This window comes from Lemur catta, chromosome 8, assembly GCF_020740605.2.
Source record: "Lemur catta isolate mLemCat1 chromosome 8, mLemCat1.pri, whole genome shotgun sequence".
Lineage (NCBI taxonomy): Eukaryota > Metazoa > Chordata > Mammalia > Primates > Lemuridae > Lemur > Lemur catta.
The window spans coordinates 49,669,843-49,695,899 of record NC_059135.1 but is presented as its reverse complement, the minus strand read 5'-3'; the positions used below and the strand labels follow the sequence as shown (position 1 = coordinate 49,695,899).

Here is a 26,057-nt window from a genome sequence, read left to right as displayed (position 1 = left end):
TTTTTGCTATGTAAAACCATATATATATATTTAAAAACACAAATAGTAGTTTATTACTCTTTGCTTACCACATTTAGAGCTTGTCTGTTCTTTTTTTTTTTCTTTTTGAGACAGAGTCTTACTCTGTTGCCTGGGGTAGAGTGTCATGGCATCAGCCTAGCTCACAGCAACCCCAAACTCCTGGGCTCAAGCGATCCTCCTGCCTCAGCCTCCGGAGTAGCAGGGACTACAGGCATATGCCACCATGCCTGGCTAATTTTTTCTACATATATTTTTAGTTGTCCAGCTAATTTCTTTCTTTTTTTAGTAGAGACGGAGTCTTGCTGTTGCTCAAGCTGGTCTCGAACTCTTTAGCTCAAACGATCCTCCTGCCTCAGCCTCCTGGAGTGCTTAGAGCTTGTCGATTCCTTTTCACAGCTACATGATATCCCATTCATTGAATATATCTTGATGTATTTAACAAAATCCCTATTGGTTGGCATTTAAGTGGGTTTCAATTTTTTCTTTGGATTAGATTATAATACTGTGAGTCAAAGAAATATTTTCAAATGGCTTAGAAGTTAGGAAATATTTCACAAAGAGATTGGAACTTAGAGTTTAGTTTTTTGGTTTTTTTGATGAGTTGTTCTACAATAAGGTGTTTAGTTTTAAATAGAAAGGCTTTCCTGTTTGAAGTCAGGGTTTATACTGACCTTTTTAAATGAGTTTCAATCTGGTGACTTTTGAGTCTGAGCAAGTATTTATTAAGTATTTCTGTAGTCTGTGGACAGATCAGAGTAAATAGAGGTGATTCATGCATTTAAGAACTTATACCTGACAAATTTCGAACTTATTTGTAGAACCAACTTTGAATATGAGATGTTAATTCCAAGACTATGAGGAACTTCTAAAAATGTTGAAAAGAGCAGAGAGAATTACAACTAATCTTAGTAATGGTGTCAGTATAGTGGAAGGAAATTAGCAACTTTAAAAACTAAAGTGATATTACTTGTCTTGCTAAGAAAGAATAGGTGTGAAAGATAATACTGTGCTAGTGGATGAGAAGACAGCATAATCCTAATAAATCAGCTGTCATCTTTTTGCTTCTTCTCTGACAGATGTTTAGAAGTTCACCTAAAAAAAAACCCCTATATCTTTTAGGTATCACCAGCCTCTCCCGACTCTTCCAGCCCCCTAAGCCCTAAGCAACCACTGATCTGTCTGTCTGTCTCTGTAGCTTTTCCTATTCTGGAAATTAACAGAAATGGAATGATATACCATGTAGTCTTTTGTGACTGGCTTCTTCACTTACTATGTTTTGAAGAGTCAGCTGTTATAGCGTTTAGTCCTTTTTGTGACTGAGTAATCTTCTCCTGCAAGGATATAGACTACATTTTGTTTTTCCATTCATCAGTTGATAGACATTTGGGTTGTTTCCACCTTTGGCTATTATGAATTATGCTGCAGTAAACATTCCTGAACAACTTTTTGTGTGGACATATGTTCTCATTTTTGGGAGGTTTATACCTAAGTGGAATTGCTGGTCACATGGGTAATAATCCTATGTTTCATTGTTTGAGGAACAGCCAGACTTTTCCAGCATGACTGTACTATCTTACATTCCCATAAGCAATGTATGAGGAGTCCATTTTCTCCACATCCTTGCCAACATTTACTTCCTGGTTTTTGGTTTTTTTGTTGTTGTTTGTTTGTTTGTTTGTTAATAATAGCCATCATTAATAGAGATGAAATGGGATCTCATTGTGATTTTGTTTTGCCTTTTCTTAATGAATAGTCATGGTGATAAGAAATGATTAATCTTTTCATGTGTTTATTGGCCATTTTTATATTTTCTTGGAAGAATGCCTACTCAGATTCTTTACCCATTTTAAAAATTAGGTTATTTGTCTATTATGAGAGTGAATTATAAGAGTTCTTTATTCTAGATATAGGATTCAGATAAATGATTTGCAAATATTTTCTTCCATTCTGTAGGTTTCTTGCTCATGTTCTTTGAAGCATAAAAGTTTTTTGGTGAAGTCAAATTTATCTATTTTTTTCTTTACTCAAGCTTTTGTTGTCATGTCTAATGCCAGATCCAAGGTCATGAAGATTTACTCCTATGGCTTCTTCTCAGAGTTTTATATAATGGTTTTAGGTCTTATATTTAAGTCTTTGATCCATTTTTAGTTAATATTTGTATATGGTGTGAGGTAAGGGCCCAAATTCATTCTTTTGTATGTAGATATCCATTTGTCTCAGTACCATTTTTGAAATATTTTCCCCCATTCGCTGATCTTGGCACCCTTGTCAAAAGTCAGTATGGGTTTATTTCCAGATTCTCAATTCTTTTCCATTGATCTATATGTCTATCCTTATGCCAGTACCATATTGACTTGATTACTGTTGTTTTTTAGCAGATTTTGAAATAAAAAGTACGAGTCCTTCTTCTTTGTTGTTGTTGTTTTAAGAGACTGGGTCTCTCTCTATTGCCCAGGCTGGAGTGCAATGAGTGGTATAATCATAGCTCACTGCATCCTCAAACTCCTGGTCTCAAGCAGTCCTCCTGCCTCAGCCTCCCAAGTAGCTGGGAATACAGGTGCATGCCACCACGCCCGGCTGATTTTTTTTTTTTTTTTTAGTTATTTGTAGAAACAAAGTCTTGCTGTGTTGCCAAGGCTGGTCTCAAACTCCTGAGCTCAAGGTATCCTCCTACTTCATCCTCCCAAAGTGCTGGAATTACAGACCTGAGCCACTGTGCCTGGCCTGTTGTTCTTTTTGATATTGTTTTGGCCATTCTTGGTGCTTTACAATTTCATATGAATTATGAAATTAGCTCGTAAGTTTCTACAGTGAAGCCAGCTTGGATTCTAATAGAGATTGTGTTGAATCTATAGGTCAGTTAGATCAATTTGGTTAGCACTGCCATCTTAACAATGTTGAGTCTTCTGATCCGTGAGTATGGGATGTATTTCCAATTATTTAGAGCTTTAATTTTTTTCAACAATGTTTTGTAGTTTTCAGGGTATAAATTTAGTACTTTTTGGTCAGAGTTACTCCTATTTCATTCTTTTTGATACTATTGTAAATGGAATTGTTTTCTTAATTTTCTTTTTGATTGTTCATTGAAAGTATATACAAATACAATTGATTTTTGTACATGAATCCTGTATTCTATATCCTTACTACTTTTTAAATTCTAATTTGTTAGTGGATGCATTAGCATTTTCTATATGCAAAATCACATCATCTATAGAGATAGTTTTACTTCTCTGTACTCTCCGTGTAATGTTGAATAGAAGTGTGATAAGAGCAGAAATCTGTCTTGTTCCTCATCTTAGGGGGAAAGCATCCAGTCTTTCCCCATTAAGTATGTTAAATGGGGTTTTTCCATAGATGGCCTTTTTAGTTTGAGGAAGTTCCCTTCTGTTTCTAATATATTGAGTGTTTTGATCATAATGGATGTTGGATTTGTCAAATGCTTTTTCTACATCTATTATTGAGTTGTTCAAGTCATTTTTGTTTTTCATTCTACTGATATGTTGTATTACATTTAATTGAATTTTGGATGTTATACTGCTCTTTCATTCCTGTGATGAATCCTGCTTGGTTGTGGTGTATAATTATTTTTATGTATTGCTGGATTTAGTTTAATAGTATTTTGTTTAGGATTTTTGTGTCCATATTCATAAGAGATACTAATCTGTCATTTTCTTGTGATCTCTTTGGTGGTATTAGGATAATGTAATACTAGCCTCATAGAGTGAATTGGGAAGTGTTTCCTCCTCTTCTACTTTTTGAAAGAGTTTGTGAAGAATTGATATTAATTCTTTAAGTGCTTGGTAGGATTCAGCTTTGAAATCCTTTGGGCCTGGGCTTTTCTTTGTGAACAGTTTTTAGATTACTAGTTACTAATTTGAATTAGTAATTTAGATTGTCTTCTTGAGTCAGTTTCAGTAGTTTGTATGTTTCTAGGAATTTGTCTATTTTATCTAAGTTATGTAACACATTACTATACGTTTATTCGTAGCATTTCATTATAATTCTTTTTATTTTTGTAAGATCAGTAGTAATATTCGCTATTTCATTTCTGATTCTAATAATTTGAATCTTCTCTCTCCTTTTCTCAGTCACTTTAGCTAAAGGTTTGTTAATTTTCTTGATCTTTTTAGAGAACCGCCTTTTGGTTTCATTGGTTTTTCTCTATTTTTCTATCCTTTATCTTAGAAATTTCACCTATACTCTCTATTAATTCCTTCCTTCTGCTCACTTTATGTTTAGCTTGCCCTTTTTTACCCCCAGTAGTTTAAGGTGGAAAGTTAGGTTATTTGAGATTTAAAAAAAAACAGATATTTAGTGCCATAAATTTCCCTCTAGGCATTGCTTTAGCTGCATCTTGTAAGTATAGATATATTGTGTTCTCCTTTCCACCTCAAACTATTACCTAATTTCCCCATTGTTTTCTTCTTTGACCCTTTGGTTATTTAGGAGTGTGTTGTTTAATTTCCATATATTTATAAGCTTTCGAAATTTCTTTCCTACTGGTTTCTTATTTCATTCCATTGTGATTGGACAGCATACTTTGTATTATTTCAGTCTTTCATAATCTGTTCATGCTCGTTTTAAGACCTAGCTAGTATGAAGGCTATTCTGGAGATTGCACTGGAAATACATATTCTGTTGTTCAGTGGAGTGTTCTAGTCTTTTAAGTCTAATTGGTTTATAGCGTTGTACAAGTCTTCTCTTTCCTTGTCTTACGCCTAGTTTTTGTGTCTGTGACTGAAAGTGAGGTATTGATGTCTCCAACTATTACTGTTGAATTATCTATTTCTCCTGTCATTTCTGTCAGTGTTTACTGCTTACATTTTCGTGTCCTGTATTAGGTGCATATTTGTTTATGATTGTTGTTATGTCTTCCTAATGGTTTTCAATTTAAAATGTCCCTCCTTATATCTAGTAACAGTTTTTGTTTAAAGTCTGTTTTGTCTGATGTCACTATATAGTCACTCCAGCTTTATTGTGGTTGTTGTTTGTATGATGTATCCTTTTCTAACTTTCAGTCTAGTTGTATCTCTGAATTTAAAGTGTGTCTCCTGTAGACAGCATATAGTTGGATCTTTTTTAAAAAATCCAGTCTCACTATCTCTGTTTTTTCATTTGATTGTTTAGTCCATTCATATTTAATGTTATTATTGCTATGGTTGGATTTATATCTGCCATTTCTGCTCCCTCCATTGGTCTTACTTCTTTTTGTTCCTCCATTACTGCTTTCTTTTGCATTACATGAATATTTTTTAATGTAGCATTTTAATTTTCTTAATGATCTTTTCAGTATATGTTTTTGAGGGTCTTTTTAGTGGTTTCTCTAGGACTTAACATGAACATCTTACCTAATTAGAATCAGCTTCAGATTTTTACTAATATAATTCCTGTGAGAATGTAGAAATGTTACTCCTATATAGTTCTGTTCCTTTTCCCCCTTTTAATGTGGTATTGTTATACACATTACCTCTACGAATGATACAAACACAATAATATGTTACTACAATTATTACTTTATATAATTGTATGACTTTTAAAGAAGCTAAGAGAAGAAAAGAGAGCAAGTACAGGTTCAGCATCCCAAATTTGAAAATCCAAAATACTCCAAAATTCAAAACTTTTTGAGCACTGACAAGATACTCAAAGGAAATGCTCATTGGAAGCATTTCATATTTTGGATTTTTTGATTTGGGATGCTCAATCAGTAAGTATAATGCAGATGTGCCAAAATTTGAAAAAATCTGAAATGTGAAACACTCTGGTTCCAAGCATTTCAGATAAGGGTTACTCAACTTGTCTGGACTTAGAGCTTTTGTTATATTAACCATCTTATTTATCCCTTCTGGTTCTCCCATCCAAGTACTAACCAGGCCCCTTCTGGTTCTCTTTATTTGTTCCTGTGGGTTCAAATTACCATCTGGAATCATATCATTAGCCCAACAGACCTTTGCTTTTACTCACCTCGTTTGTGCTGTTACTGGTGAATGTATCACATTTGTATATGTTATTGGTCCAAAAATACATTATATACTTATTGTTTTATGCCATTGGTTTTTTAAATCAGGCATGAGAAAAAAGAAGATGAAATATACATTTATACTATCTTTTGTAATTACATAAAAGAAGACACAAAAATGCTCTTTATTTGTGTGTGTGAATTTGAATTTCTGTCTGAGGTCACCTGCTTTTGGTATGAAGAACTTCCTTTAGCATTGTAAACCTGGTCGTCTAGCCACAAAGTCCTCCCAGCTTTTGTTTATTTGGGAATATCTTTATTTTTGTCTGTTGGGTGTAAGATTCTTGGTTGACAGTTTGTTTTTTTTTTCTTGAGCACTTTAAATATTAATATATTATTTCACCACTTTCTGGTTTCCATTGTTTTTGCTAATAAGTCAGCTGTTAACTTTATAAGTTTTCCCTTGTAATTGGCAAGTCAATTTTCTCTTGCTTGACTTTTAGCATTTTTACTGTGATGTGCCTATTTATGGATATCTTTGTGTTGATACTACTTGGAATTTGTTGAGGTCTCATGATGTAGAGGTTAGTGTTTTTTAATAAATTTAGAAAGTTTTCAGCCAGGCTTTCTTTGAAAAAATTTTTCTACTTCATTCTCTCTCTCCTCTCATTTTGGCACTCCCATTATAAATAAATTGGTGTGCTTAATGGTTTCCTATATTTCTATGAGGTGCCATTCATTTTTCTCTCTGTTCTTCATATTGCATAATTTCTATCAGTCTATCTTCAAGTTTGCTATTTTTTCTTCTGCCAGATCACATGTGTTGTTGAGCCCCTCTAGTGAATTTTTCATTTCAGTTATTGTACTTTTCAACTCCAGGATTTCCATTTGGTTCTTTTTAATAATTTCTCTTTATTTATTGATAATTAATGACATGCATTTGTCCCACAACTTGAGGCGGGGAGCAAGAAGTGAGCCCCACCTCACTTCAGCTGCACTTGCCTGAAACTTAGCCTTGTGAAGAGGTAGCTGGAGACCTAGTGTTATTTAGAATAGGATTGAGCACTTTTCTGAAACTAAGAAAGTCTTTAGGTATTTATCCAAGAGAAAGGAAAACATGTTCACATAAAAACTTGTTCATGTATATTCATAGCAGCAGCATTCATAGTAGCCAAAAAGTGGAATGCCAAATGTCCATCAGCTGATGAACAGATAAACAAAATAAGTTATACTTTACAATGGAATATTTAGCAATTAAAGAGGAATGAAATATTAATACATGCTACAACATGGATGAACCTTGAAAACATTAAGTGAAAGAACCCAGTCACAGTCTACATATTGTGACATTCATTTTATACTAAATGTCCAGAATAGGCAAATCTGTATAGACAGAACATAGGTTTGTGGTTGTCAGGGATAGGGTGTGGGGTTGGAAATGGATAATGACTTTTATGATTATGGGTTTCTTTTTGGGGGGTGATAAAAATGTTCTAAGCTTAGAGTGTAATGATGGTTTCACATATCTGTAAACAACACTAAAAACCATTGTATTTTGTACTTTAAATGGGTGAATTTTATTGTCTGTAAATATGTCTCAGTAAAGATGCTAAAAGAGAAAGTTTAGTCACTTTTGTCATCTTTTAAATTTTATAAGACTTATCTATTTTTATATTAAAATATTTATTAGGCCAAACTTGCAGAGCTTTTGTGACCATACAAGTTATAAGAGGGTCATATTTTGTAATCTCAGTAGGAAATCATATGTATATATATGGAATATGTTGTGATCTAATGTAATATAACTTACTTTTCATGGACTCATAGAAGTTTTTAATCCCATCCTATATACTGACAAGTTAATTATATTATAAACTTATTGGAAGCTTTACATTTTGTGATACCTTTTATTTCTTGTGTTGTAATTAAGTTCTCTAGTTTCAAAGATTTCCCTCTTTACTCTTTTTTAATGATTCTCAGAAAATTCACTAATAGTGTTATTAATGTCTACCATTTGTACATCAGAAACCACTAATTTGAAGTTTGGCTTTGTGAATATAATCGTTTTTAACCATGTCCCTTCAGATATTTTAGCATAGATATTTAGGCCATGTGGTTATATTTTACTTATTTTTTTCCTCCTTTATTAAAGTCTCCTACTGCCCATTATAATAAAGAAAAAAAAGTTTGTTTTATTGGTCATCCTCTTGTGCTAGATATTTATGATAACCATTTTATCTCTATTTGTTTATTTGTTACAAGGGCATCTCAGTAATGCCTTTGTCTTTTCTTTGTATTAATTCTTAGGAAAAAAGGGAAGGTATTATTTCCTCACATTTCTTCAGTCATCTTAAGTTCTCATTGAAGGTTAGGTTCTTTTTGCCCAATAAATTGTTTTGAAAGTAAAAGTAGGCACAAATATCAAAATAAGCTTCTGTCTGAATGTATATGAGATATAAAAACCTATTGTTTTTCAAATTCTTCCTCTTTTAATAAGTTGTAATACTTTAAAAATCATTTAAAAGTAACCTTCTTGGAGAAAATTTACTTAAAAATAGTTTAAAATATTTATACATAACTAAGAAAAATATATTCCAAAAACTTTTCTTTGGCAATTATAAAATTTGCTTAATCATTTTCCTAAAAAGACTTGAGTAGCCATCATTTCTCAGATAGAATAGATTAAATAAATTTAAATATGAATAGTAGAATGAATTAATAGAATAAATAGATTAAATAGATTTAAATATGATTTAGAAAATTGTCATGTGATATATTGGATTATTCCCCCTTCTCTTTCAGGAACTCTTGGTGTAATAACAGAAGCTACAATAAAAATCAGACCAGTCCCTGAATACCAAAAGTATGGCTCGGTAGCTTTCCCTAATTTTGAACAAGGAGTAGCCTGTTTAAGAGAAATTGCAAAACAGGTAAAAAAAATAAAAATACATAGAAGATACATATTTTTATATTTTTAAAATTCTGCATAATTGATTGTGATATGTTACAAATAATCTTCATATTTAGTTGTGTTACATTTGTGGTTTTTACCCAGTTCTATATGAGAAGGTAGTGTTGTAAAGTCATCCCTTTAAGTGCAGTTGCTATTTCTTTTAATAATTATATTGCTGTCACACCTATTTCTTGGTCTAAAGAGGGCTGTATGATTTTAAGCCAAGGTAAGATAACCTTCTTCAATTGATATGACTCTGCCTTTTATCAAATGTTATGTTTCTTTTTTTTGGGTAAGATATTTTATGATTAATTGAAGTGATACATAATGTATCTTAAATTAAGGCATTTATTGAAATGAAAAGTAATGACTGTATATCAGTTACAATCTTGATTGTCTATCTACTCCTGAGTAGGGGAAGATTTAAAAAGAAGTATGGTCCTGAAATGAACATTCTTGGACTTGTGGCAAGTTACTTTGATAGTGTTAAAGCAGAAATGAATATTAGCAGTTGAAGTCCTTACATAAGAGCTCCTAATTCACTAGAACTTTAGGAATATTATGTTAAGGTTAGGGAGCTAAAGTATACAGTATTATGCCATGTTTGCTAAAATGATGAGATGGCGATAATATTTAAAGCAGGAGGATTAGAGATAAGTTTTTGGAGTAAATAATATTTGTTAAACTAAAATAATGTCTGAACACTGAGCAGTAAAGTTCAAGTGTATTCTGATACTTGTTTCTAAAAGCTATCACTCAAAGGCAGAGGAAGGTACCTTCAAAGTAAAATAACCCAGGTATTAAAAAGTAATAGGCCAGGCGCGGTGGCTCATGCCTGTAAATCCTAGCACTCTGGGAGGCCGAGGCGGGTGGATCACTTGAGGTCAGGAGTTTGAGACGAGCCTGAGCAAGAGCGAGACCCCGTCTCTACTAAAAATAGAAATAAATTATCTGGCCAACTAAAAAAATATATATAGAAAAAATTAGCCGGGCATGGTGGTGCATGTCTGTAGTCCCAGCTACTGGGAGGCTGAGGCAGTAGGCTTGCTTGAGCCCAGGAGTTTGAGGTTGCTGTGAGCTAGGCTGATGCCATGGCACTCACTCTAGCCCGGGCAACAGAGCGAGACTCTGTCTCAAAAAAAAAAAAAAAAAAGAAGTAATAGAACTATTTGCAGAGCCTATGGTTTTGCATGTGAGTTAACACCTAGAAGAATGGGAAACTAGGCTTTTTTTTTTTTTTTAATAAAACAACCAAAAGGTCACCAATTTAAAAATAAAATAAAAACAAATGTTTCCATAAATAGATTATATTTTCTTGTTAATTTCAGATCTTTCTTAATGAGTTTTTTAAGTCAAGTGTTTTCACTTGAATTGTAATTTATACTTTGTGCTAAATATTTTTATTTTTCTTCTATCTTTGTCAAGCTTAACTATCCCCCTCAAGAAAACTTTATTAAAGATATATAGTTCATATCATCTCTCATTAGCGTTTTGAATGACATATTTCTAATTAACCATTTATTGCCTCCAATTTTATGGCAAAATAAACGTGAATACTAAATTAAATTTTTAGAAAAATTATGGAAGTTAGAAAACTAGTTTGGATTTATTTTTTTCAACAAAAGATCTTAATGAGGTCATATTCAGTCTATGTTGGCCAACTTTACCCCTTCATAATATCTCTTCTCTGTAGAACACAGATTTAGTAGACTCATTAAGAAGTGTTGTTTTCTTATCTTTAGAGTAGAGGTGTACATAGTTTATGTTTTCCTGAGTGCTCTGTCTACTTTTCCACATCTCAAATACTCACATGTAAATCTATTTTCGGTTTCATTAATGAGAAATAATATACAACTATCAAAATTCTAATATTATAATTTCATTAGAATGTAAATGTTGGATTTAAACATAAATAGTTGGTACAATCTAACACAGTTTTTGTTATAATTTGATATGCCCCTGAGGGAAAGTGACAGAGAAAAGTTTCCTGTGCTATTGAAAAGCAGGGGATGGAATTTCCCTTCATGCTTGCATAAATCAGTAAAATTGCCCTTGTAGTCATTTAAAAAGTTTCTAAGAATGTTTACTCAATGACCATAATCTAAATTCACTATGCAGAGCTATATTGGATACATATCTTGGAATAAATAAACGTAGTGATTAATAGAAAGTGCAACTGTGTGACTAAAAAGAAGGTCAAAAAGAAAGCTCCTTTCTAGTCTATAGTTCTGACAATTTGGTTCTGTGTACTTACTAGTGGACAATTTTTAGAGACATAAATACTATGGACCAGAAAGCTTGCCTTACTCAAAACTAATTAAAAGTACAGTTAGATAACATATTATTCTAAACTATTGATCTTATAAGTGAAACAATTGCTAAGAATAGTTACTGGGATTTGAAGATATTACATTGTTTTGGGAACCTCCATATTTTACTTCTTTGATAATGTACAGGTAGAGAGACTTCATGTTTACCCTACCTGGAAATGTGTAAAAGGATTTATAATGGTTTAGGAACATTTGCATATTAGTTTACAGCATGTACAAATCTCATATGTCAAGAGTGGTAAAGTATTTGCTGCCCTCCTTTGTAACAGTATTTCTCAGGCTAAAATAAAAATGAAAAAACTTATCTGGTTTTGGCACTAGTCACTGTTCAATTTGGGATTTGGAATTTCAGCTGATAGCAAGAGAATTAAGATCCATTAAAATAGATGGTATGTGGTTTATGATTGTGCCAAATTCTTGATTGAATAATGAGTTGGCTGCTTGTAATTCTTCACTGTCATTTCATAGCACTTCCTTCTTTTTTTTTTTTTGGCAATATTTTCAGACTTAAGTTGATTTTGAAGTGAGAGACAATATTTTGGATGAGTATCTTTTGGAAAGGAGCATACTTGACTGTTCACAAATAGCAAAGTGGGCTCTGTGTCTACTTTCGTTGCTATTCTTACTGAAGGAAATAAATTAAGCTAACTTATACTGGCAGCAGAAGGATTCTACTAGGGTCTTTCATCTGATCTTTGTCCATGTGAGGAATTGTCCCCTATCAATACTTCATTGCCTGTGAGGAGCTAGAAAAGAAGATTTAGTGGAAGATTAATGTGATTCTTTCTCATAAGTGGCAGTCCAGAGTAATCTCCAACTTTACTCAGTAGATGGGTAAGTGATTTTAAGACTTTCTCAGAAAATAAATTTCCTACTGTTAGCCTGGCAAGAGAGGGAAAAATAATATCTTAAAATCAGAATATCAGTGTCAAATATAACATTTTATTCTCTTTTATGTGTTTGGAAATAACAGTGGTGTTTTTACAAGATTTAAAAGGAAAACTTAGTGTTGAAACAGGCTCAAAAACAATTTACAAAGTTTGGATTTTTTCTGTTTTCAATAAAAACTTGGGAGTTTTGCTTTATAATATTATTAGAGGAGCATTTATTACAATAAGAGGAAAAATTGACTATGGGATGTATTATACTCATTTCTCTGAAAACTCTTCTCAGTAAGTAAAACCTAGCTTCTCAGAACTAGGTTTTTAGAATTACAGATTAAAAGGCAGCCTTTTCTCTCACTACTTTTTGACAAAGAATGGCTTTTTCTACCTTCCATTGCTTTTATTTTAAACAACTTTAAGGTGATAAGGAGTGTGTGTGTGTGTGTGTGTGTGTGTGTGTGTGTGTGTGTGTGTGATTTTAGATCATAATTTGGGAAGAAATAGTTCAGGAATTGTTCTGTTTAAAACTTAATTTCTCCTGGAAGGGTTCAAATAAATTGAAAGGAGTTAGGGTTAGCACTTACCTTATAAAACACTTAAAACTTCTTTATATTCAACAGTAATTCTTGGGAATATTTGTCACATGTAGAAAATGGAATTGTCATTTTAAGTCACTTTTTTTGTCTCATAATTTCTCCTCTCTGAAACAAAGAAAATAAACCTAGTCAACTGTTTGGTTAATTGTGATCCAGAAAAATGAGGACAGTTAAGACATGCTTTGTACCAGAAGCTATTCAGAAAAAGTTATTTTACCTTTACTAAACTGAAGAAAATGTAAAATTAGGAGATTGCATAAACTTTTGGCCTAACCGTTAATATAAGTGGAGGGAAATACTCAGTCTGTAATATGTACTATTTTATTCTTTAAAACAAAGCAATACTTGTCTTGTTAAAATAAAGAAGTTATTGTTATTTGCCATATAAACTCCTAGCTGTAAGCCAGTATTTTATTGTGTGCCTTTTATGTAAGGAAATGTGCACTTAACTTTATAGCTAAAATAATGCAATGGATAGTAGGCAAGTTCGATGTGGTTCCTAACTTCTGACTTCTAGTAATTACTAAGGATATTGCATATTATGATAAATTCTCTGTGCTTAAATTTTTGTATTTGCTTCTGATACAATGAGAAGATTAGTAGACTGCCTCCAATATAGTTTGTAAGGCTCAGGAATTTGGGCTGCTCTGGAGTCTACACAGAAAGTTTGATTTACCCCTTGAAGAAACAGCCCTTTTCAATTCAAAGATGATTCATTCCTTAGCAATGGTATCAGAGATACAGGACTACTATTTAGTGCTTACACTTTTATAGTTTATCCTTAAGAAGTTAGGCAGTAGAAATCCTGCAGACATTTGAAATATATGTTAATTTGAATTTCTTTTGCTAGTAACTAGTCAGTTAAAAGACACCTCAAATAATGTCTCATCTGAAGTATAATTTCTGATTTTCTCTGTGACAGTGACTTAGCTCTAAAAAACCAATTTTGTAGAAAGCTTTTGATGTGTTTCTTATTGGGGCTATTTGTGTGTGTGTGTGTAAAATAGTTGGATTGAGAAATCTCTTTTTAAGTTAGTGCAGAGAATACTAATAAGACTAATGAGAGGGGTTAGTTTTTACTTTTCAGGTTATATAGTCAAGTAAATTCCTGGTTATAACAGCCCTAAAGGGAAGAAATTACCAGCAATTTGACTTAGTCAATCTTATACCCATGTTGTGAGATCCTTTTGGTTATTTATTTCTTCATTGTTCAAGTAAAAAAAAAAAAGGTATTGATACTTCTTTATTAGTCCATAATAAGTTTCTCATAATTTTTCAGATTGTTAAGTATAAAATATATTTAGGTACAAATCAAATGACATGAGAAAAGTCTAATAAAGGTACGTTTATCATAAAAGGAAAGAAATCAACGATTTCATTAACTCCAGTTGTAGTAAGCAATTTCTTTGAGTGTTCTCAAATTCCCTTAAAACTAAAACTGGTAAAGAATATTCCCTCAGGTTAATTCTGATCATCTACCAGCAGGGGTCACTTTAACTTAAGGACCTCTCCCCCCACCCCCTTTTAAGTCTGTGGAATACTCTCAGCCCAGCATAATTGAATAACATGGGAATGAATTTAGAGCTCAAATTCTCAGAATTTGTGCTGTCTCTAACTTTTAAAGACAATCTTTTGAGTTTTTTTAAACATACCAAATTAGCTTTAAAGCAATGGAAAAAAACCTAATCTTAGCTGTATGTATAGTAACTCAGATTGAATGTTGTTTTTATGAATAGTAACATTATTTTGATCTTTTGCTTATATAAGGACCTTCTATTTAATTAGTTATAGTGGTAACTTTTAATTATTTCAAACTCTTAGAAACCTTTTTTGCTTTCTATGTTTAGAGTGATGTACGATGACTTACAAATTATCACTTGTCATGAGCTGATAAACCAATCTAGATGCTATTTTTGAGTGCTTTATTTATGATAATAACGAAAAACTCTATTTACTGACTTTTTAAAAATCTGACACTACTGAAATATGAAACTTTAAAGCTGTTGGTTTGAATTTGATAATTTCAAAACTTAAAAACTAATATCTAAAATACAGTAAACTTTCTTTAACTTCTTATTGTTTTTGAATAGTATTTGTTTGTTACCATTTACTGTGCCTCCTTAATGTAAATAGGAATAGTGGATTAACTAGTTTATGTGACTCAGCTGTCAAGTTAAAAATCACATTCAATGTAACTGAATATTAGTTGCTATATGATGTAGCAATTGCTGTGAAGCTTTCTTACCTATTTGCCCAGCTTTTCAGTTTGAAAATTTTAAGCTTAAATTCCCTTTTAAGCAAAAGAGAATTTGAAAGACTAGTACAGTGAACACCTGTATATCCACTTTTTATGTTCAACAGTTGTTAACTTTTTGCTCTATTTGTTTTATGTGTATATATTTTCTGTACCATTTGAAATTAGGTTGTAGACATCATGACACCTGACCTCTACATACTTCAGCAACATCTCCTAAAAATAGGTGAAGAATGGTGTTCTTCTTTATGACCACAATACCATTATCATGTCTAAGAAAATCAGCAGTAATTTCTTAATGCTGTCTAATATTCGTTCTGTAATCAGATTATCCCAGTTGTCCCCAAAATATATTTTATGGGTAGTGTTTGCAAACCAAGATTTAATCAAGGCTTGCAGAGTTTATTTTAATTGTTTTAGAGATTAAACACCAATAGAAACTTACTATTCTAAATTTACTATTTCTTCCCATTTTCTGATATATGTGTACTTATATTGATTGTTTTCATTAAAAACACCTGCCATTGGCCGGGCACGGTAGCTCACGCCTGTAATCCTAGCACTCTGGGAGGCCGAGGTGGGTGGATCGCTCGAGGTCAGGAGTTCGAGACCAGCCTCAGCAACAGCAAGACCCCGTCTCTACTAAAAATAGAAAGAAATTATCTGGCCAACTAAAATATATATAGAAAAAATTAGTCGGGCATGGTGGCGCATGCTTGTAGTCCCAGCTAAGCTACTCAGGAGGCTGAGGCAGTAGGATCGCTTAAGCCCAGGAGTTTGAGGTTGCTGTGAGTTTGACGCCACAGCACTCACTCTAGCCAGGGCAACAAAGGGACACTCTGTCTCAAAAAAAAAAGCAAAAAAACAACAACAAAAAAACACCTGCCATTGATAAAGATGAAGTAGAATCTGGTTGGCAGTAGGAGGTGAAATTTAGAAGTTGTTGGTAAGAACTTAAATTTTTTTTTTTTTTAATGATAGAATGGCTCTGAATTCTTTCATATTTTACTGGTATGCTTAAGCCAAAACATATAAATATATATGTTGTATGGATATTCTGTTTATTTTATGAAGAAAAGAAATTTGGTCTAATCAGGCTTTGTATTTTATTAGAAGTCAATGTGTTCATTTTATTAAAAACATTCCAGATTTGTAAATGTGAAGAAAAGTGATTTTCCTTCAGTATTTTGGAAACTGGTAATGTTTTTAGAAGTATTAACCCACCTACAAAGATACCTTTATACCAAGATTTGAAATTACTCAGGTTGTAAATTTTTTATTTTATTTTTAGCTACTAAACATTTAATAATACCAGAAGTAGCAAATAAAATAGTTTTAATGTAATTTTTGTTTCCAATATGACTTTAAAGCTATATGTGTATATGTTTTAATGATTTGAGGGGGGGCTGTGTGGTGTACTTGGAATAGCGCTCATCTAACAATCAGGATATGGTCTTCTACCTTTACTTCTAAAGTTACCTGACGTTGGTCAAGTCTTTTAACCTCTGATTCTTGTGTCCTCATCTGTAAAATGGGGATAATACCAGTTCTGCTACCCTGGTAGAGTTTTTTTTTTTTTTTTTTTATGTTAAAGACCTATGAAAGCAACTTGGAAACCACAGGATTCTTTAAAATGTAAGGTGATAGGTTATTGTTATAACTTGTATAACAATATCTAATTATCTAATACTGTTTCTTTAGACTTGGCAGTGACTTTTTAAATTTAGATTGTCTCATCTTTAGTATCAAAGGTGAATAAATTATCTTCAAAGTAGAATCTGTCTAGTTATTTTATTGGGTGAAATAAAATATATACTGTGTTTTTATAAAAATTATTTGTTCACTTAAAAAGCAAATAATAGCCAAAATGTTATAATGCATAGTTAAGGTGTGTATTAAATTTTATTCTTTTGAGTGAGTCTCAGAAATTTGTTGTAATACAAATTTGATTGATAAATGTTATTACTCAGAAGATAAATGTTTAAAAAGTTTATGGCATTTGTCAAAATTTTGTCATTTGAAAGCAACTTCTTCGTAGAAGTTTAGCCATGTTAAAACTTTGTATAGAAAATAAAAATCCTATGTGGGGTTCAGCTCAACTCACTTTAATTCTATGGAGAAATTATAGCTAACTCAAACCTTGTTAGCGTTTGCAGTATTTTGTCATCACAAAGTGAATATGAATATCTGCTTCTCTCAGTTTTCTTTCCTTGCAGCTTTTACTGTGAGCCTAGATAAATAAAACATTGGTGGAGTTTTAGACATTTGAGATATATAATCTCATATTTCAGAATTTGATTGCTATTTTCACATAAGTAACCTGGAAAGATCTTAGAAATCTGCACACTGTCTGGATAGTTTTTCTGTTTAAAATAGACAATGAAAAGGGTATAAAGGAACAATTCCTAAAATTGTCTATGAAGACATTGCAGCCAATTTTTTAAAGTGCTTTGGCACATAAAAATTTCCACCACCATCTTCCTCATTTTAAAACTGTACAAGAACCTGATGGCACAAAGTAGTTTATAAGTGGCATAATATTTGAGGGACTGATTTTAGTTTTAAAAATTCTACTTTGTTCTAAAATAATCCACTTTAGGGCATGGTATTTCTTTTAGAATATTCCCATAAGTCTTTGCTATGCATTAAGCAGATTTTATTGCCAATAAATTAAAGATCTGGTAACTTATGTAACGTATGTATTTAAATATTGTATGTATAGATTTCTCCTCTCTGAGTTTTTATAGAAGACTAATGTTTTGTCTTCATAAAATTATATAAAAAGTTAAGATTCTTCTCCTCTGTATATCCTTAGGAATCTAAGCTCTTGATCTCTTAAATACAGAAAGATAATATTCATATTCTACTTGTCTGGCTTCTTACTGTATTAAATTTGTATCACATCTTTTTCTATTTTTAAACAGAGATGTGCTCCTGCATCTATTCGCCTCATGGACAACAAACAGTTTCAGTTTGGTAAGTAAGGAGTGGTAATTTTAAAATCTGTTCAGTTAGCCACAAAAATTTACAAAGCATCAGTAGGAAGAATACTGAGCGCAAAGCTAGAAAGAATGTCATAGTTCTTGCACTGGATACGATGGGCTGCAGGAGAAGGAGTGATTGATTACACTTCATTTTGCTTGAGGTGGGGGTGAAGAGTCAGTAAAGGCTTTAATGGAGAGTGATGCTTGAGCTAAATCTTCAAAAGTGAATCAAGGTTTGCTTGAGATTGTCTCTTCTTCTCCCCTACCAAATTTGTTCACTTGTCAGCAAAAATATGAAGTCGTGAAACCTCAGTGTTGTGTTTTAGGAGACTTCAAATAGTTCTGTGTGGTTCAAATAGAGGGTATGGTGAAGGTTATTACACGAGATTAAGTTGGATTGGGTGGACTAGGGCATTGCAGGATAGATTTGGATTTTATCTTGTCAGTGGTGGGATTTCTGTGTAGAAGGAATAAAATCAGTCAGCTTCACATCTTAAAAAGCTCATTCCGGCAGCATTATGCAGGGTAGATTATGAGGGTACAGGCACAAAGGAGAGACAGTAGTCAGTGAAACAGTAAGAGGCAAATTTTGGAGGCCTTGAGCAAGGCAACAACAATGGAGATAAAGAATAGAGGATAGATTTTCAAAAAATTAGTTTGCCAACTGGATATGGAAGTTTAAATTAAGGGAAGAGTTAAGGACATCTCCCAGATTTTGATTTGATTGATTGGGTGAATTAAATAACAGGATAGAAGAAGAGGTGGAGGTTTTGGGGAAAAGATATTACAACAGATTGTTAAATACAGGTGCCTTTGGGATATTCAGGTGGAGAATTAAGGAGGCAGCATCTGAAATCATTTTTTTTCTCCCTATTTTGTTTAAAGTATTAAACTTTCTGACACAACTTACTTATCATCTTTTCAATTCATTTTATTCTTTCTATATCTTTTTCAAATTCTGAAATTTACTTTGGGATTTAAGTTTATAGAATTTAGTAAATATCCTCAATACAGTTCCTGAAATTATAGGAGCAATTGCTCAGTAGTAACTAATAAAGGGTAAGATAGGCAGGCTTTTGTTTGTCATGTCTAAAAGTAGCTTAGATTTTAATATAGGGAAATGTAATTATAGATATATTGAAACTTGATATGTTCATGACATATCAAGACAGTTTATAAATTAGATTCTTCTAAGTCAGTCACAATTATTTATTTCTTTAAGTAAACTGCTTTCAAAACTCTGTACTACTGATGAACAAAAGTTTAAGATAAATATGTCCTATAAATAATGAAATAGTTAAATGAAATGAAAATCAAACCCCCTGTGTGTTTGGCCTGTATTTGGAGATCTAGGTCTTAAGGAGAGCTATGTATCTAATTAATAAGACCATGTTATCTATTTATATGTTCTTATTGTAGCAAATTATGTTAGACATTGGCACCTTTGTAAAATTAACAGTGTTTTGGCCAGATTTTATTTATAATTGGGATCTATAACAATTTAAAATGAAGGTTTAAAGAAAATATCTTCCTGGCTGTCATTCCTGTTCCACATTCTCTTTACTATACCTAGAAACATGCTTACATACTCCCTTCTAGCTCAATGGTAGGTTCTACCTTCTGTAGTCTTGACTGTCTCTCCTCCCTCTGTCCTTTACTTAGCCACCAAAGTGATCCTTTTGAAATACTGGTCTGATCATGCTTGTTGGCTGTCTATAGGCTTTTTTGATTCCTCAGTTTTCACTGAAGCCTTTCCATCTATATATCCTACCATGGCTTCATGATCAAGCAACTAAAGAAATAATGCTTAGCACAGCAAGAGGTGTCCAGGACCCTGCACCCATCTATCTGCCTGATTGGTCAGTGTTTGTGTCATATTGGTTGTTAACAAAGCACAAGCCATATGATTAGTTATAAATATTTTTATTATCACCTCTACCTCTGATACAGCCCTTAATACATTATAATATTGAAATTATTTATTTTCAGAATATTGAAATGATATATGTCATTGAGTATATTGAAATGATCTATAGATTTCCTCTGTAAAGTTTCACAAATTTAAAGGATGTTTCTTAGTCATTTTTATATTTCCTGCACTTATCACATAATAAACACATGTTGAATTAATTGTCGAACTGGCAAAAGCAGGTGAACAAATCCTGGATATAGGTCATAGCATAGTGCTGAACACATTATCAGTAGCACACTTTATCAAATTCTCCTCACAGATGTTCTTCAAAGTCATATTCCCATTTTATAAATGCCTCAAAGGCTAAATATTTTGTCATGTGATACAGCTGGGGTTGAACCCAAATTTGTCTGATTGCAAAGCCCAAGACTTTCTGCACTATCTCAAACCACTTCTTTGAAACATAAATATTTACCAAATTTTAAATTAATATTGAACTAACACAAGATTCACTAATCAAACTGTCTAGCTAGTAAATTTGGAAACTAGTTTACTGTAAAGATAAAACACAATAGCCAGAATACATTTAGAATATAATTAATTTGACAGACAACATTAATCTAAGAAAAAGTAAAAGATAATATTCTTTAGTTAATACGAATGTTTGACCCACTTAAAAGTCAGTATCACTTTCACACTAATGTATTCTTCAAAGCTGTCATGTCAACCAAGTATTAGGGATGTATGTGACTAACTTCCACTATTGTTAATGGAAATTGTGCATAAAAATCTCAATGGGTGGTAAACATTTACCCTTAAGGATTATTTCGTATCAGAGTAGTATCATTTGGACTCCTCATGCATTATATAAAGATATGTAGATCAGAAGACTTTCATATGAACAGTAGATAATTTCAGTTCCTTGCCAAGAATACAACATACCCATTCAACACATAAATGTTTATATATTTATTTCCAATTGTTAATGTAGGGTGAGTTCCATTTGGGACCAGAAGTGAATGTTTTGATGATACATTGTTTCTAACTTTATACATGTTAGAAATTGTGTCTGGTTTTTTTTTCCTTATTTTTGGAAATTGTGTCTTTTAAAGCAGTGGCCCCCAACCATTTGGCACCAGGGACTGGTTTCATGGAAGACAATTTTTCCACTGATGGGGTGGGGAGTTAGGGGGTGGGGGGAGTGTGGGGGGCTGGTGGAGTGGGGAGTAGGGGGAGGGTGTAGGCAACTTTGTACCTGGTCCCTAACAGGCCCTGGAGGGTAGTAGGCCCTTGCCAGGCTTGGGGACGGCACTGTTAAAAGCACTAGTTATACTAGAGAAGCATCTCTGATAGGTTACAATAAGAGAAAAAAAAAATCCCAAACAGATCTTTTACTTGTGATCCAGGGGCTCAAAAAGATTTCTAGGTTGATTTGTCTGATCTGAAGTTCATTTTGTTTGTTTGCTTTTTTTTTTTTTTTTTTTTTGAGACAGTCTCACTCTGTTGCCCGGGCTAGAGTGAGTGCCGTGGCGTCAGCCTAGCTCACAGCAACCTCAAACTCCTGGGCTTAAGGGATCCTCCTGCCTCAGCTTCCGGAGTAGCTAGGATTACAGGCATGTGCCACCATGCCCAGCTAATTTTTTCTATATATATTTTTAGCTGTCCATATAATTTCTTTCTATTTTTAGTAGAGACGGGATCTCGCTCTTGCTCAGGCTGGTCTTGAACCCTGACCTCGAGCAATCCACCCGCCTCGGCCTCCCAGAGTGCTAGGATTACAGGCGTGAGCCACCGTGCCCGGCCTTTTTGTTTTGTTTTAATGCCTGTTATCACATGAATGTCTAATTCATGGCCTCTGGTTAAGACTTAATACTTGGTCTTTTATGTAATACAGTTTCCTATTATAATCAGCAAAAATGTAGTAAATAAGCAGTATTACAGACTCAGATTCTCACTTAAAAAATAGATGGATAGGAAAAAACTACTGGTGATAGTTGTTTTAGAAACAGATGTTTGCTGTTTGCACCTATTTTGAAGGAAAGGAACAAACTACACTTGAAAAACAAGATCCCATAACCTTAAAGCCTTTTTTAAAAAATAAACTTTTTATTTAGAGATAACTTTAGATTTACTAAATACTAAAATTCTTTATAAAAACTATGTATAAATGGTATGCCACATTTTTCTAAATTTGGCTCAAAGCACTGAGGCCAGATGCATGACTCTTAAATTGTAACAGTGTGGGAGTTGAGAAGTTGCTACTCTCTGAAAACAATGAGAAAACACTAAAAGGTTTTCAGTCAATTAAGCTTAATCCGCAAGCAAAGATGTTAATTTAACAGATTCTGAGACACCATTTATGTTATTTTGGCAATTTTGACTCTCCGGGTGTGATTAAGGAAGCAATTGCTAATTTTATGCCAAGAATTCTGGATGAATTAAGAATTAATTAAGAAACAACCTTAAACTTGGCATTAACTCCATATTTGGTTATAGTTCTGAATGGTTTCTGTATAATTAAAAAAAATAAAAGTAAAACCAGCCACCATGGGTGTTCTTAATGAAATAAAAATTAATGAAGTAGTTTTACTAGGTATTAGCCATACCATTGAAAGATAACCTATGTGTAGTATTAATTACATGTAGTAATTTGACTTAAAAAAACAAACTGAGAATGGGTTTTCTAAATAGAAAGTTGTGACTTTTCAAAGAAGATAAAGGTAAAAGATGAAGATCTTAATATAAGTCTATATAGATACGCAAATAACATAGGGAGATTTAAAAAATTACAGTCATGAAAATTTTTACTTTTCTTTTTAGAATACTAAGTTGAAGTAACCTCTGGGTTTTCAGAATTTGCTATTAATTTAAATATAAACCTTTTTCTCTTCTTAGGTCATGCTCTTAAACCTCAGGTTTCGTCTATTTTTACATCATTTTTGGATGGATTAAAAAAGTTTTATATTACAAAGGTAAGAATTTTTATAAAATGCTATCATTTTAAATGCTTAGAATGTGAGTTAATCCTACTTCCTGCCTTCTTGCTCTCACACACACCTTTTGTAAGGATGTTTTTCCATGATGCTGTGTACATTTCATAGTTATTATTTTTCATGTTGGAATAAATATTTAACAAGTAAATCAATCATGCAGTCAATTTTAGACATTTTTAATTCTTTTTCAGTTTTTTGAAGTTTCTAAAAATAACACTGCACTGAACTGTTTCATGCTTATAACTTTTTTCTGTAGATTGACGTTTTTCTTTTGCCATAGATATCTAGAAGTAAATTGAGTGTGTTTTTTTTTTTAAATTTTGATTGTAGAATTGCTTCCCTAGAGTATTATGCCAGCTTACACTACCACTTAGGAATACATGTGTGCCTTTTCTTGTTGCATCCTTGTTATTGCATGTGGAATTTTTTGTTTTGTTATGTTTAACATTTACTAGGGAGGGAAATAGTACTTTATTTTAGTTGATGTTTCTTGAAACTCCAATGAGAGTGAACATTTCCCTGTGTTTTCTAGATGTAATCTTTATGTGAATTAGTTGGATATGATTATTTTACCAGGGGTGGTTGTTTCATGTTTTTTTCTTGATGGTTGGATGTGTATCCTTTGAGTAATGGAATCATTGGATGCCCTTTGTCACTAAGGTTGTAAATAGTTTTTTTCTAGTCAGGTGCTTCCCTTTTTAATAGGGGTTTTACTTTTTGGTATAAAAGTTTCAAATTTTTATATCTTGTGATTATTTAATAACTTAGAACCTTTTCTAAAGCCTTCCTTCCTCCAAAAGTATGAACAGGGCCATTTTCTTCTCTCTCTTTTATGTTAAATGGGATTTTTAAAAAAAATTACTTTTATTACTGTTTGAATTTATTTCAATTTTATGATGTAAGATAAAGACCTAAATCTTCACTTCCTGCTCCCCCAGTTGCTAACCAGCTGTGGGAGCACCATTTACTAACTAATCCCGGCTTCTCTGACATTGATTTGCCATGCCTAAGACATCTTATATTCTTATTCAAGAAATAGACATCATTATAATTAATCTAATTCTTTTTAATGAGCTTTTTGTTCTTGAAAAATTAAATGGATTTAATTGTTGTAGGGCTGGTTTTTTCTCTTGTTATTCAGGATCTTCCTTGTTATCACTGTCACCTACTTGTTATTCTAGAAAAATTTTAGAAACTTTTGATTGTTTTAGAAAGTCCATTGGGGTTTTTATTAGAATTGGAATAAATAAGTACGCTAATTTGGGCAAGTATTGACAGGTTTGCAGTAATTAGTTTATGCATTCAAGAGCATATATCTTTCTTGCCTTTTTTAAAGTTATTTTTTCCTAATGTAGTTATTTGTTTCCTTTTAAGATTATTCTTAGATAAACTATTTTAATTTTCTGTATAAGGTTTCCTTTGAAAATACTATTTAGTAAGAAGTTATTGTTGCTATGTTAGGGATGCTGTTTTTACTTTTTGCCCCTCCCCATACAGCTATTTTATTCTATTATTTTGTAGTTTTTATTTGATTCTTTACTAGTTACAATTTTGGTAAGTTATTTGTTGTATTACATACGAATATGTCATTTTGATTAACACCATGGCATACTTTGAAATAAAGTGTTTTTCCTATGCTATGTAGTTTTGTTATATTGTAGTGACCTAAGTGGTTTCATTAAACATTCTTGTTGGTTGACATGTAAAGTTCCAAAGCTCAAGTTTTAAGAAGTTAGTGTCTTTGAACCCAGATCCTAAGGAAAGGAGCAAACTATTTTAATTTATTATTTTGTAGGATAAGATTTCTCTGTAATAATATCTTATTTTTTTGTAGTTTAAAGGATTTGATCCAAATCAACTAAGTGTAGCCACGTTACTGTTTGAGGGGGACCGTGAGAAGGTTCTTCAACATGAAAAACAAGTGTATGACATTGCTGCAAAATTTGGGTATGGCTTCAAGTTCATAATACCAAGAGAAGATTAAGCTAAAATTCTATTATCTCCAAACAGTTATTAATGTACCAGGCATTAATGTCTCCTAGCAAACTGCATGTCTTCAAGCAGTTATTAATTTAAATTTAGTATTAAATTCATGGTAATTTATGATAGTAAATTTAAAGTATTGCTTTGGTTTACTTCCAAAATTTGTAGGAAGTTAGATTGATATGTTGCTCTTCCTTCTCAAATCATATATATTACTAAATCTTGTATTTTTCCTAGACTTTTAAATTAATGCCAATTTTGTGATACTTGTTATTTTTTGTGCTAGAGTGAAATAGAAAATTCATTGTCATATTACATTAGTGGTAATAGTGTATGTATAAAGAATACTATTAGCATGTTTTTAAAAGGAAATTGTGTTTAATCAAAGGTATTTGATAAATAATCTATGTATTCCACCTCCTGTCACTTATTATTTTGTGCTGGTATAGAGAAACAGAAAGCATTTCACATCTATAACCAACTGAATAATGGTAGGGTGGTTTCTGTCTGTCTGCTTGATGGATTATAAGATTGATTAATGAGAACTGTAGTGAAAATGCCATTTATCAGGACTACGTTTTTTCCTTTCCTTTTTAAGTGCATAAACTAACAATTTTCTGGATACTAATCTTTTTTTTTATTTCAGGGATTAATATATATCATACACATTATGCTGTGGGCAGGGCACAGGGGTGGGAAACCTGCAGCCTTCTGATTTCAAGATTGTTCTTTTTTAAGCACCAAAGGAGGCAGGAAAAGCTTCATCTTTCTCTGCTGTACCCCTTTTAATAAAATGATTTGTTCTGTAAAATTTAAATTCAGTCAAAAGGCCACAGTTTCCCCACTCCTTAGCCCTTTATTTCTAGGATTGTCTGAATTTAGTGTTAAAGTGAAGTATTTTTAGAGGGGGAAAAAGGTCTAATCTTGAACTTAGAAACAGTACAAAAATAAATTAAAAATTGAGTACTGAAAATCTCTGTTTTATTTTTGCCCCATTCTGAATTGGCAAATACAATTTTAATTTCTTTAGTAAAAGATAAAGTTCATTCATCTTTTACCTTCCTCCTCCCACAATACCTTTTTTGGGAATTACTGATGTTTTAACTAAATTCATTAAAAGTAATTGTGCTATAAAAATTCATTTAATGACCAAATGGCTTGGATATCAGGTCATCTAGTGTTTGTTTAAAT

The 26,057-nt window shown here is 32.4% G+C and overlaps 1 protein-coding gene across 2 annotated transcripts in view; it reads left to right on the top strand.

The window, feature by feature from the left end:
• The window catches only part of AGPS (alkylglycerone phosphate synthase), a 118,921-nt gene that overhangs the window by 50,432 nt on the left and 42,432 nt on the right, over positions 1–26,057 (top strand). The window contains exons 11-14 of one of the 2 annotated variants that reach the window (XM_045559351.1): positions 8,780–8,907; positions 17,919–17,970; positions 22,786–22,862; positions 24,718–24,830. In XM_045559351.1, coding sequence (XP_045415307.1) covers positions 8,780–8,907; positions 17,919–17,970; positions 22,786–22,862; positions 24,718–24,830 — 370 coding nt within the window. The remainder of the gene's footprint in view (positions 1–8,779; positions 8,908–17,918; positions 17,971–22,785; positions 22,863–24,717; positions 24,831–26,057) is intronic. The other variant, XM_045559353.1, reaches the window with a different exon arrangement.